Source organism: Lampetra fluviatilis, chromosome 19 (assembly GCF_964198595.1).
Source record: "Lampetra fluviatilis chromosome 19, kcLamFluv1.1, whole genome shotgun sequence".
Taxonomy (NCBI): domain Eukaryota; kingdom Metazoa; phylum Chordata; class Hyperoartia; order Petromyzontiformes; family Petromyzontidae; genus Lampetra; species Lampetra fluviatilis.
The window spans coordinates 3019556-3033783 of NC_136293.1; the positions used below are offsets into that span (position 1 = coordinate 3019556).

A 14228-nucleotide genomic window follows, 5' to 3' on the forward strand; every position below is an offset into this window, starting at 1 on the left:
AGTAGGTAGGTCGTGGTATTGATCATTCCTGCATGCTGATATGTGTGCTTGTACATGTATGTGTGTGTGTTTCCTTACTCAAGTGTGGAGCTGTGCAAGGAGATGGTTGATGGGCTGAGGATCACGTTTGATTTTGCTCTGCCTGTGGTGCTGCTGTACGGAGTGGAGCATGCACAATTCAAGAAAATCTCCTCGTCCAAATTCTTCTCCGCGGCTAACCAACATAAACGGGATGACTCCTCAACAGCCAGGTTTGTCAAGCTCAAGGTCTTTGAGTGCAGTTGACAGCAAAGGCCTCCAAACCTGTAAGATTGTGTAGTGATCTACATGAAGCATATACTTAACAGTATATTGAACAGACTGATGCATGAATTCAGTTTTCAACTCTCGGTCCCCCATTACCTAACGCAAGAATCTTGCCTGGTATCTCCCACGACAATTTTTACATTACTGATTCACAGTTAAATTAAACTTGGCTGCAACAATCCTCACTCATCTGCCACCCCCTTGGCTCTCAGTCTTCTTGGCCCAGTCTCACCATACATCAAAACCCTCTGGCGGCCTTGATAGGAATTTTCACATTCTGTTGCTGGGGCCCAGGGAGAGAGACTACTAATAGTTCAACCACACCAACACCACTAATTACCCCCACCCCACAACACACTATGATGGCTACATCCACCGATACTCTCACGACTACACATATCTACAATGACCCTCCCGCACCTACTTCCTACTCTTTCAAACTTCCTTGCTACTCCGCTCAAGACCTTTCTCTTGCCTGCCTCTCACTGACGGCTTCATTTTCCTAGGATGCGGTTGCATTTATACGCTATATAAATTCAAATTTTGTTAATGCCAATGAGTGTTACTTTTCTCTGCATTGCAGTAAAGATTTGCCTGTCCTCGCAAAGCAAGCTTGCTTTATTGGGGAACCTTCAAACCAAATAGAAAATATGCATTTACAATGCGATGTGGGGAATGTCATTTATGAATTAATAAATAAAGCAGAACCTTCACAAAGCCAGCTAAGGAATTTCCCCTGTGATCTGAACATCCACAGGCCAGATAGAAGGGTAAAAAACCAATTATCATCTTTTTACTGCCAAATGAGGTTCCCATAGTGTAGATGCTTGCCCCGAGCTCTCATACTCTGATGGTGCATTGTCTTTGAGTTGTGCACCTTTTGGCGTCATCTGGTCCAACCCATGTGAGACTAGGCTCTAAGGAAAGCTGTCTCGGGTGTGGACCAATCAACTTCAAGGACAGTGCACATTATCAGAGTTATGTCTTTTGTTTGTATTATGACTGCAGGTATTGCGGTCTATGCAAACATGACTCCTTATAAAAAGGTGTCAGTTTTTTTGCCAGATAGAAGGGTAAAAAACCAATTATCAGGCCACATTGTTTTAAGTATTTTAGCCTAAATTATGATGAAACGATGATCAACAACGGATAATGACTGGAAATGCATTTGAGGATTTAGTATGGTACAGCACTTCCCAACTGCGAATGCCACAAGCAGTATTTCAGCTTCATAGTTGTATTTAAAACATTTACGTCCCAGATGACTGAAGTCTTTGCAATCTGACGAACAGCCTGTACTTTTTTTTAGACTGCATAACTTGGCCCATTATTCCCTCTTCATGCATTTGAATGTCCAGTTAACTTGGTGAAGCCAGGAATATCAGTCGAGATTAGGACATGAAAAGATTATTAAAACCAACAGAGAACCATAAATAAACCCATAAAAAAGCAAATATTAATGAAAACAGCTTCCATTATATACATTTTGGGTTTCATAATTAAGGCTTCGGATATATACCTTCTACTCTTTTCCATGCAATATTTTAACCATTGGTTACAATAAGGGCCAGAGTGAGCCCTGCTGCAGTACCCTATGGATTTATAGGGATCCTGTAACAAACTGTCGTATATTTGGCACAAGGAACATAGATAGTACTGTGGAGCACTGTAGGTAATATATTACGTTTTGTCTTGATATAATTCTACCTTGCACAGTGTTCGCATAAGTTTAGCATGTTGCTATATTTTAGTTGTAATGTTTTTTTAAAAATAACATTTGCACCTAACTCATTCAGCCTTCGACCATAGGGGCCAGTGCTTTCTGTGAGCGTTTATTAAATCCATTTTGGAATACCAGGTTGTGTAGTCGGCACCCATCCTCTGCTATTGTCTCATCTGAGTGAACTTGGGGGGGGAGGTGTCCTAGTGAGGTAAACTTATCAACTTCACATGGATGAAAATTGGACCTGAAATGTCTGGAACTCCTTAACCGCACTACTTCTGTAATATAGTCCATGGGCTAAAACCATTCATTTTATTTGCACCACCCAAGGAGGAAAACACTTCAAATAAAAATAGTACGCATAAGCTGCTCATTTATAAAGGCTATCACGTCATTCACTTTTATTGGCTATATAAAGAAATTGGCACCCATTAAAGTTTTGAAATCTCAGGTGGTACCAATTCCACACTGGCACGTGGACTAATACATTAGAATCTGCCTTAAAGCTTTCGTGACTGCAGGAATTAATATTTGGGTCTTTCGGTAAAGTTACGTAGATAGGTTCAAATTAATGAAAAGAAAAACAAAAAAACTACCACGTTTTGATCGCAATACAAGCGGGCATCATCAGGTGGGGAGAAAAGTGGGGTAAGCCTCTAACTGCAACTGTTTATAAAGGTTTAAAAGTGGGCATAGCCCAAGTGTCAGAACGGAGTGGGCGGGGCACAAGAGTCTAGGCCAACAGTGGATAGAGCATCCTATAGAGATTGAGTCTAGGCCATGATAGAGCCAACGCTATAGAGATGGAGCCTAGGCTAGCAGTGGATAGCGCATGCAATAGGCATGGTGTACTAGAGGTCGTCTAGGCCAGCAGTGGATAAAGTATGCTATTACTAGTGGTAGTCTAGGCCAGCAGTGGATAGAGCAAGCTATAGCCAGTAGTCTAGGCCAGCAGTGGATAGAGCAAGCTATCCACTGCTGGCCTAGACTACTGGCGATGGTCATTCCCTCCTTCCACACTTTATTATGTTTTATTTTAATTATTTTATTATTTCCATTCTACGTGACTTTACCGAAAGAACCAAGAAGATGAATCCCTGCAGTCACGAAAGATTTAAATCTAAATTTAGAGGAAGCTATACAAGTAGTAGTCTTGGTCAGCAGTGGATAGAGCGGGGCCCCTCACTTCAGCTCTCTCCCCAGCGGTTGCAGGCGGAATGAGTGGAGAAGGTTGGTTGCGTGAGGGGTTAAAAAACTGGTGAGCATCGGAGAGTGTTAAAAATGGAAACAAGGCATCCATATATACAAACACTAGTGGGAAGTACCTGGCGTTGCCTGGGCAAAAAAGACAGACACACACATCGATTTACACATACCTACAGACATTGACCCACACACACAAAAACATGGGCTTACGCACACACACATCGACTTTAGATACACACATGGAGTTACACACACATATCGATGTACACACATACAGCAACTCACACATCAACCTAGACGCATATATGGACTTACACACATATCGACTAAGACACATACACAACAACCGCCATTCGCCACTAAGTGGTGGTGACGTCACTACGATGCTTGTGCCAGGCTCTGTGCACCTTGAGGCCACGTGAAGTGTCGAACACCCGCTGGCAGGAGCTCACCGATGGGACTTTTCCCAGAGCTTTCAAGAATTTGTGAGCTCCTCACACAATCCAGCCTGGTTAAACCCAGGATGGATCGTAGGCAGGCCAGCCTAAATGTTTCCAATCGGCGAAGATGCTCCATTAGGGGGGTCCACGTTTCGCAAGCATAGAGAAGGGAGGGAATGACCATCGCCAAGAAGACTTAAAGCTTCGTGCAGAGCGATAGACCAGTTAGCTTCCACACAGCGTTACGCAACCGGTGAAAAGATAATGCTGCTCGACTGATTTTGAGTGAGACCTCTGCTGTCAAACCGGAGCCGGTCATGAGCACACTGCCAAAGTATGGGAAACTCGCCACTCTCTCCACAACCCCATCACCGATTTGGGAGTTGTGGGGGTGGAGTGCCCGTTGGTACAAAATATCCAGGCAGATGCTTAGTTTTGATGGGGCTCTTCGTGGCACGCTCCAGTTTCAGCAGCAGCGCCTCCAACTCCTCTGAGTGAGCGGAAATTACCAGATCATCGGCATACATAATGTGGTTGACCAATAGGGAGCCTTCCCTTGACCGCACCCAGGCATCGATCAGCCTCCCATTGTATCTGTACCAGATGGAAATTCCTCTGGTACAGCCATCACCATCATGAAGGTCCTTAATGATCATGAGCAAAGGGTCAGGGACTCCGAAAGCACGAATAACATCCCAGAGCCCAGGTCTACTGATGGTATCATAGGCCTTGACCAGGTCAATAAAGCAGAGATGTAGGTCTTGTTAGAATTCCCTACACCTCTGCTGTAGAAAACGGACAGAAAATATGGCATCTGTGCAGGACCGCCCTTTCCTTAAACCACATTGAGGCTCCGCAAGCCTCTCAGCGTGCCTGGTAAGGCGATGTTGAATAATCCTTGCCAGGACCTTTCCCGGCACACTGAGGAGTGAGATGCCTCTGTAGTTGTTACAGTCTGTACGGTCCCCCTTCTTAAAGAGGGGGACCACAAGGGGCATTCTTCCAATCCTGCGGAACCCATCCAGTGGTCCAGACTGTTGTTATGATGTCATGTAGGGCAGTCTGTGCACAAACGCCACCCTCCCTCAGCATTTATGCTTGGGAGATCATCTATGCCCGTTGCCTTTCCTCGCCTCAGACTCTGGATCACCTTTAGTACTTCCTCAACAGATGGCACCTCAACCGGCCACTCACAGGGGGTGACTTATTCCTCCAATATTTTAGGCACCGCAGCCTCAGCAGGGTCCATCCCCTCTTTGTCCCATGATGTTTTCCATGTCGAGGGATTTCCTCTCCCCCAGGACTTCACAGAAATGCTCAGCAAATCTGCAAACCTGTTCCTGGGGGTCGGAGATTGGATCACCGTTTCCCCCCCCCTAATAATGGATAGGTGTGGTGCTGCAGGTTACATTTTTGATGGAGTTAAATAGGGATTTGTGATCGCAGGTCATTGAGGCTGACTCCATCTCCTCAGCAACCCGCGACCACCACCCATCCTTGCAGCGCCTCACGTTTCTCCGCACCTCCGAGCGAAGGCTGTGGTAAGCCTCCTCATTCTCTGATGTGAAATGCTGGAGACGATTAGAATGGGCCTGTAACTTTTTTTCAGCCATCCTGAACACCTCCTCTGTCAGCCAGGATCTCTGGGGACCGCGTACCCAAAGCAGCCATTGCAGCTGCCTGAGTCACAGTTCTAAACCTCGCCCATTTGCCTTCAACATCTGGAGGAGTGGGGGACGATGCCAACCCCAGCCGCAAGCGATGCTAAAATTCTCGCTTGCAACTTTCATCAGCTAGCTGAGACCAGGCCACCTTAGGTGTGAATGGGGTCCTGGGTGTACACCCACCACCGGAGTGGAAGAATGTCAGGTCCTGGTGTTAATGAAATGGGCCCGCATCCACTGTTCTATCACTATGTAGTCCTGCAGATGTTCTTGCTTGGACCCAGCATGCATCCATGATGTTGTGTGGATGCGCCGATGCCGGAACAGCGTGTTGGTAATTATAAGCCCATGGGCTGCACAAAAATCTAACAGCCTCCTACCGTTGTTATTGAGCTGATCTGGCCCATGCCTTCCAATCACTCCAGACCAGGTGCCAGCATCATGACCAACTCGGGCATTGAAGTCACCCAACAAGATGACTCTATCTCGAGGGGCCACTTTAGCCAGCACCTGTGACAGGAGGTCATGGAAGGCATCTGACTCATTGGCCTTGCCTGCATCTCTCCACGGATGTTCGTCTTCGGTGGGGGCATAGGTAACCACAACCACCACTCCTCGCCTCCGGTTGATGGGAAGGCGAGCCCAAAGTAGCCTGGGGCTTACAGCTTCCCGCACCTCACCGCCACGCTCCCACTTCCCCTTCATTCTTTTGTTCAGAATAAGAGCCACTCCCTGTTGTTTGGTAGTCTCCTGCCCCAAGTAGAGGACTGTCCACCCCACGTGGTGGCAGGAGCCAGAGCCGGTCCACCGGACCTCCTGAATTCCACAGAGATCCAGGTGGTACCGGTCCAGCTCCCGGCAGAGGAGTGGCAGCCTCTCCTCCGCAGTGAGCGTTCGAACATTCCACGTGGCCATTCGTAGTGGCTTTTTGTTGTTTCTGGAGGAGCCCCGAGGGTAAAGATTCAGTCTCCTGTACCAGATGGAAATTCCTCCGGTACAGCTATTGAAGGCTTCACGAACTACGTGGTTGAAATAGATGTTAAATAATGTGGTCGCCAGAGGACATCTTTGTCGCACCCAAAGGTGTACAAGAAATGGGTCTGACTCCCGGCCATGTAGTTTTACCTGGGCCCACTCACCATCATGAAGGTCCTTGATGATCGTGAGCAGAGGGTCAGGGACTCCGAAAGCATGAAGAACTAGCCAGAGCCCAGGCCTACTGATGGTATAATAGGCCTTGACCAGGTCAATAAAGCGACCCACACACACATCGACTTACAAATACACAGCGACTCACACACATGGACTTTCACATACACATACATTGACTCACCCACATCGATTTAGACACACACACAATTTATTTAGTATTCTCACTTACACACACATTGACTCTCACACACACACATGGACCTACACACACCCACAAAGAAATGGACTTACACACTCACATGGAGCCATGCACACGCATCGGCTGACACACACACATCGACACACACACAAATATCGACTCACGTACACAGACATCGACCCTCACACACACACATCGACTCGCACACAAATCGACGCAGACACACATCGACTCACAATGCACGCATGGACTTAGACGCACACATAGATATAAAAAATGTACGAACAAAATGTTTTAATATTAGTTGTCTACACACACACACCACACACACACATTGACTAACACTGAGTGACACACACATATGAACTCACACACTAATCGACTCACATGCACACATGGACTTAGACACACACAAAGATATAAAAAACATTCTAACTAAATTTTTTAATATTAGTTGTCTCCACACACCACACACACATCGACTCTCACACACACCGACTCAAACACCCAGATACATCGACTCAAACACATCGAGGCAGACACGCACATCGACTCACACGCACACATGGACTGAGACGCACACGTAAATATTTAAAAATGTACTAACTAAATATTAAAATATTAGTTGTCTACACACACAGAACACGCACCTACATTGACTAACACACACACATCGACTGACACACATATCAACTCACACACACACTAATGAAATCACACGCACACATGGACTTAGACACACACATTATTAAAAAATGTAGTAACCTAATTGTTAAATATGAGTTGTGTACACACATACACCACGCACACACATTCACTAACACACAGACATCGACTGACACACAGACATATCAACTCACGCACACACACATCGACTTGTACACACATCGATTAATACACACACACACGGACGTGACACACACATCGTCGCAGACACGCACATGGGCTCACGTACACAAGGACTTAGACACAGTAATACATATATAATTAATTGCCAAGTTACTTTAGAAATATTCGTTGTCAGCACACAAACCAAAATATTGTAATATTTCCAAGTTGATTATTAAAATAATAGTTTTCTATGTACGTGAGTTTAGCGAAAGAAGCAAGGAATAGGAATATTAGTTGTCTGCACACAAACATTATTAATGTAATATTTCCAAGATGATTATTTAAATAATAGGTTTCTATCAACGTGAGTTTAGCGAAAGAAGCAAGAAAATTGTACTTAACATTGCCGTGGTGAGGCCTAGTCCCGGCCTCACCTAGATTGCCCAGCCGGTGGAGTTGGCACCTTGGCACGCTGGGGCTGGGCTGCTACCCCCCCCCCCAGCCATGATGCCCCCGCACGTTCTGCAGTAATATTTTCGGCCTATAGTGGTAGCATTTACCGACTATAGTAGTAACTGCATGCATCGGGGTGGGGGGGGACATCACACTGTGAATAATTTAGCTCAGTGTTTTGTGTATTTTTATAGCATTTTTAACACGAAAGAAAATGTCCCCCTGACCCCCACCGAACACGTGTGACTTTGTAGGGGCCGTCCCCTCCACCGAAGTTGTGTGAGTTAGTATGGTCGAGCGCACGTAATAAATAAATAAAAACCTCACTAAATCGCTAATTTTACTAATTTGAAGTTGACGGATGGGAAAAAGGAATAGCGCTTGCTCACCGTGGGGTTTCCGGCGTGGTACCTGGTTATTTTTTTAAAAACGTAAACCCCACCGTTTGAGAGCCAAATCCTTAGCAAGCGTGCGAACACACACACACAGACAGACAAAAATGTACATTTATATATAAGACTAGCAGGAAGTACCTGGCGTTGTCCGGGCGAAAAATATATTTAAAAATGTATCTTAAAAACCTGACAAACACACACATATACTCAGATATTGCGAAATTATAGAAAGTGGGGGATAAATAGTTGATATGAAAGGTTTCCAAAAATTGTCGACACCCCCCCCCCCGCTTAAAAAATATTTTTACCCCCCGCATAGGTATAAATACGTACACACCCTACATACAACAGAGTAAGTAGTATTTATTGACTCTGTAGTTGTATATACTGACTGTACAGTCATATCTACTGAGCCAATAGTAGCTACTGACTCTATAGCAATTTTTACTGACTGTAGCAACTACTGACCGTAGTAGTATTTACTGGCCCTACAGTAGTATCTTCCGACTCTATAGAAGTGACTACTAACTCTATAGTAGTATCTGCTGACTCAAAATTAATATCCACTGACTATAGTAGTAACTACGAACTCTATAGCAGTATCTACTGACTCTATAGTAGTATCGACTGACTCTATAGTAGTATCGACTGACTCTATAGTAGTATCGACTGACTCTATAGCAGTAGCTACTGACCGTAGTAGTATCTACTGACTGTAGCAGTATTTACTGACCATAGTGGTATATACTGACTGTTTTAGTATCTACTAACTCGAAAGCAGTATTTACCAACTCGATAGCATTATCTACTATCACTACAGCAGTACAATACCGACTGTGGTGGAACCTGCTATCACTGCAGCAGTGCATACTGACTGTGGTGGTACCTGCTTTCGCGACATCAGTGCATACTGACTGTGGTGGTATCGTGCTATTGCTACAGCGGTGCATACTGACTGGTGGTGGTAACTGCTTTCACTACAGCAGTGCATACCGACTGTGGTGGTACCTGTGTAGTAGGTTCAAGGAGACTTGGACGACGTAGTCGGAGGCACACTTATTTATTGAACGTTCCACTATATACAGGCCAAGATATACAACACTCGAAGGGGTATCGGCCCCTTCACCCGTCTAACAGGGAACCCCACAATCTCTATCTCGGCTAGCCTACTCGCAGGTCCTCCACTACAGAGCTAAGTGAGGCTAGCTGACCCAGCTCTGGCCAAGCTAGGATTACGGCACCCTGAGTCCCCAGACCGGCTCTTACAAGAGCATCGGTTCTGGGCTCTCGGGGCCACGCCACTGGCTTGCCCTGGTCAGTCCTTAGAAGGACGGCGATCCAGGGGAGTCCCAGGGCCTATCTAGCCGGTCTTCCTTCTTCGCTGGTTTAAGCTAAACACTCAACCCCGAGCCCACCGGCTCACCACCTTGTATAGCAACTCCCCCACCGAGGGGTGGGGCCGTGGGGGATCACAGCACTGTTTTAGCCCCCCAGGCTAAACGGTGCGGACGTGGATGTAAGCATCCTTCCGCGTGCGGGCATAACCACCCTTGGTGTGTTTGTTCGCCCTCCCGTAACACCTGTACATCTGCTTGAACTACAGCAGTGCATACGGACTGTGGTGGTACTTGCTTTACCTACAGCAGTGCATACCCACTGTTGTGGTACCTGCTTTCACTACAACAGTGCATACTGACTGTGGTGGTATCTTGCTATTGCTACAGCAGTGCATACTGACTGTGATGGTACCTGCTTTAACTACAGCAGTGCATACCGACTGTGGTGGTACCTGCTTTCACTACAGCAGTGCATACCGACTGTGGTGGTATCCTGCTATGACTACACCAGTGCATACTGACTGTAGTGGTACCTGCTATGATAACTGCAGTGCATACTGACTGTGGTGGTACCTGCTATGATTACAGCAATGCATACTTTGGTGACCTGCTTTCACTACAGCAGTACATACCAGAGGTGTGGACTCGAGTCATGTGACTTGGACTCGAGTCAGACTCGAGTCATGAATTTGATGACTTGCGACTCGACTTGGACTTGCATAACAATGACTTTGTCCCACCTATGAGATGTGGACTCGAGTCATGTGACTTGGACTCGAGTCAGACTCGAGTCATGATTTTGATGACTTGCGACTCGACTTGGACTTGCATAACAATGACTTTGTCCCACCTCTGGTACATACTGACTGTGCTTTTACCTGCTGTGATTACAGCTGTGCATTCTGACTGTGGTGGAACCTGCTTTGATAAGAGCAGTGCATACTGTGGTGGTACCTGCTTTCACTACAGCAGTGCATACTCACTGTGGTGGTACTTGCTATGATTACAGCAGTGCATACCGACTGTGGTGGTACCTGCTTTCACTACAGCAGTGCATACTCACTGGTGGTACCTGCTAAGACTACAGCAGTGCATACTGCTGTGGTGGTTACTGCTATCACGACCGCAGTGCATACTGACTGTGGTGGTACCTGCTATGATTACAGCATTGCATACTGACTGGTGGGACCTGCTATGATAACAGTAGTGCATACTTTGGTGGTACCTGCTATGATAACAGCAGTGCATACTGACTGCGGTGGAACCTGCTATGATTACAGCAGTGCATACTGACTTTGGTGGTACCTGCATTGATTACAGCAGTGCATACTGACTGTGGTGGTAACTGCTCTGATAACAACATTGTATACTGACTGTGGTGGTACCTGCTATGATAACAGCAGTGCATACTATGGTGTTACCTGCTTTCACTACAGCAGTGGATACTGTGGTGGTACCTGCTATCACTACAGTAGTACATGCTGACTCTATAGCCGTATATATCGACTCTATAGCACAAACTACTAACCTGCCGTGGTGAGGCCTAGTCCTGTGCAGAGCTCCCGGCCTCGCCTAATTGCCCAGCCAGCCGAGGTGGCACCTTGGCAGGCTGGGGGCTGGGCCGTTACCCCCCCCCACCACCATCCCCCCGCCCGCGCTACAATAATACTATCTAAGCGGTATAATATTAGTATTAGTATCTACCGACCCTATAGTAGTAAGTGCACATATTTGGGTGGGAGGGGGGATAAGAGGACATGACACTTTGTTGAATTAACCTCAGCGATGACGCTTGTGCTTTGCGAGGGGCAACCCCCGGGCAGCTTTAGTGCTGCGCGAGGAAATAATACAAAAATTTCACTGAATTGGTTATTTAACTACTTTAAAGTTGACGGGTGGGAAAATGTAATAACGCTGGCTCACCACGGGGCTTATGGCATTGTACCTGGCTTCTTTTTTAAACGTAAACCCCACGGTTTGCAAGCCAAATCCTTTGCAATTTCATGTACACACACAGACAGCCAGACGGACAGACAAAAAATTACTTTTATAGGTACGATGGACATAATTTCAACCGAGATGATTGGTACAAACTCAGCAATCACTGGAAGGACCGTATCAACCAGTTTAAGTCAACTGCTGTAATGTTTCCATTTTTAACACTCTCTATCCACTGTTGGCCTAGACTACTGCTATAGCTTGTTCTATCCACTGCTGGCCTAGTAATAGCATACTTTATCCCCTGCAGGCCTAGACGACCTCTAGTACACCATGCCTATTGCATGTGCTATCCACTGCTGGCCTAGGCTCCATCTCTATAGCGTTGGCTCTATCATGGCCTAGACTCAATCTCTATAGGATGCTCTATCCACTGTTGGCCTAGAGTCTTGTGCCCCGCCCACTCCGTTCTGACACTTGGGCTACGCCCACTGTTAAACATTTATAAAAAGTTGCAGTTACAGGCTTACCCCCCTTTTCTCCCCGCCTGATGATGCCCGCTTGTATTGCGATCGAAACGTCGTAGTTTTTTGTTTTTATTTTAATTAATTTGAACCTATCTACGTGACTTTACCGAAAGACCCAAAGAATATTAGAATCTGCCTTCATCTGAATTTCCAGCCATTCACGCTGTGTGCATGGGTACGTGCATGCGGGCGGTCGGGCGGTGTGCACCACAGACCGAAGGAAGAGGGGCAGCACTCGCCCCCCTTGCCAACGCAGCCTTCCCAGGATTGTTCGACTCCAGGAGGGGGTGGTGGCGTACGCGTCAAGATGGAGCCAGACTCGACGCCGTCGCTGCGGCGTTCCACGCGGCGTGCGCCCACCGGGGGGGAGCGCACACCGGAGGGGGGCAGTAGCCCCCAGGCCAAGCGCCGTCTCATGGACTCGGCCCACATGCCTCGCCTACTGCAGCAGCTGGACAAGAGTAAATGCTCACATTTGCTTTCTCGGCATGCACTGACCCTTCCACACAGCCTCCTGCTGCTTCCGCCGCTGCTGCTGCTACAGCAGCTCATTGATAGGAATTAGCGGATGTATGTTGAATTTCTTTCGCACCGTAAGTAGCCAACCATGCTAATCGGTGGTGCGGGGGAACGACAAAATAAACACAAAAAGCAGTTCTGAAGAAATGGGTTTTCAACCTTGATTTAAAAGTGCATAACTCCAGTGCCTTCCTAATATCGGAAGAGCATTCCAGACGATCGCAGAAGCGCATCTGAAAGCGCGCAATGCAGTGACCGTCTTTGTTCGATGGTTAGCCAAAAGCCGCTGTGAGGATGACCAGAGTTTGCATGATGGTTTATGCTCCTTGACAAGGTCAGCAAGGTATTGTGCCTAATTTGTAGCAAGCACTTTGCATGTATAGATGACGCTCATGCTGTGAATGTGACGTTATGTGTGCTTTGCATAATGGCACAACTCATTAATAATCCTGTGTTAAGTTTTTGGCCATCACGCACCCACATTTTGCATTGTCTGCTTTTTGTGGTCGGATCGTGGGTTGCCTGACATTGATGTATGCCCTAAAGGAGTTCACTCTTGTGTGCGTATGGGCTATAAATGTATTTAGTGGGCATACAACATTTCATCAATCAATTGCAATTCATGTAGCGTGTGATTGGTTCATGAAAGCTTTGCAGCTACTATAGGGTCTACATTGAGCACAACGGAAAAAAAATATTTAATCGCTGGAGAGACAAAATTGGTTTCACAGTTTTCATTTTGGTTTTCATGTTGTGGACGTGTTTGGTTTGTTTATTGTTGACATGTTCACTTTGTTCCACTATGTAGCTATTAATCATATGCCTCGTATCGGTCTACCAGCAACCTGGATAATGTTCAGTGAGAGATTTAACCTTAATAATAGTCACTAGTGTAGTGTTCATGTTAATCACTGCACCCTCTGAAACAATAATATAATTGATTGCTTTATAAGTTACTAGTGGTAAGTACTCGGTGTTGCTCGGGCGAAAAAGGCAGACACACATGAACTTACACACATTGACCCACACACATAGAAACACATCGACTTAGACGCACACACACATATATGGTTAAACCCAGGATGGATCGTTAGTAGGCCAGCCTAAATGTTTCTAACCGGCGAAGATGTTCCATTAGGGGGGTGCACGTTTCGCAAGCGTAGAGAAGGGAGGGAATTACTGTGGCCGAGAAGACCTGGAGCTTCATTGCGGAGCGAGAGACCAGGTAGCTTCCACACAGCGTAACGCAGCCGATGAAAATATAATGGCGCTCGACTGATTTGGAGCGAGACCTCTGCTGTTAAACCGGAGCCGGTCATGAGCACACTGGCCAGGTATGGGAATCTTGGCAATCTCTCCACAACTGCCACATCACCAATTGTGAGTTGTGGGGGTGGATTGTTCGATCGTACAAAATACCCAGGCAGGTGCTTCGTTTTGGTGGGGCTGATGGTAAGGCCCCACCTCTTAGTGGCAAGCTCCAGGTTCAGCAGCAGTGAGCAGCAATCACCAGAGTATCGGCATACGTAACATGGTTG

The 14228-nt window shown here is 46.5% G+C and overlaps 1 protein-coding gene across 6 annotated transcripts in view; it reads left to right on the top strand.

The window, feature by feature from the left end:
- The window catches only part of MSL3 (MSL complex subunit 3), a 34996-nt gene that overhangs the window by 11669 nt on the left and 9099 nt on the right, over positions 1-14228 (top strand). For all 6 annotated transcript variants that reach the window (XM_078864811.1, XM_078864812.1, XM_078864816.1 and 3 more), the window contains exons 8-9: positions 84-251; positions 12385-12632. In XM_078864811.1, the coding sequence (XP_078720937.1) occupies positions 84-251; positions 12385-12632 (416 nt within the window). The remainder of the gene's footprint in view (positions 1-83; positions 252-12384; positions 12633-14228) is intronic.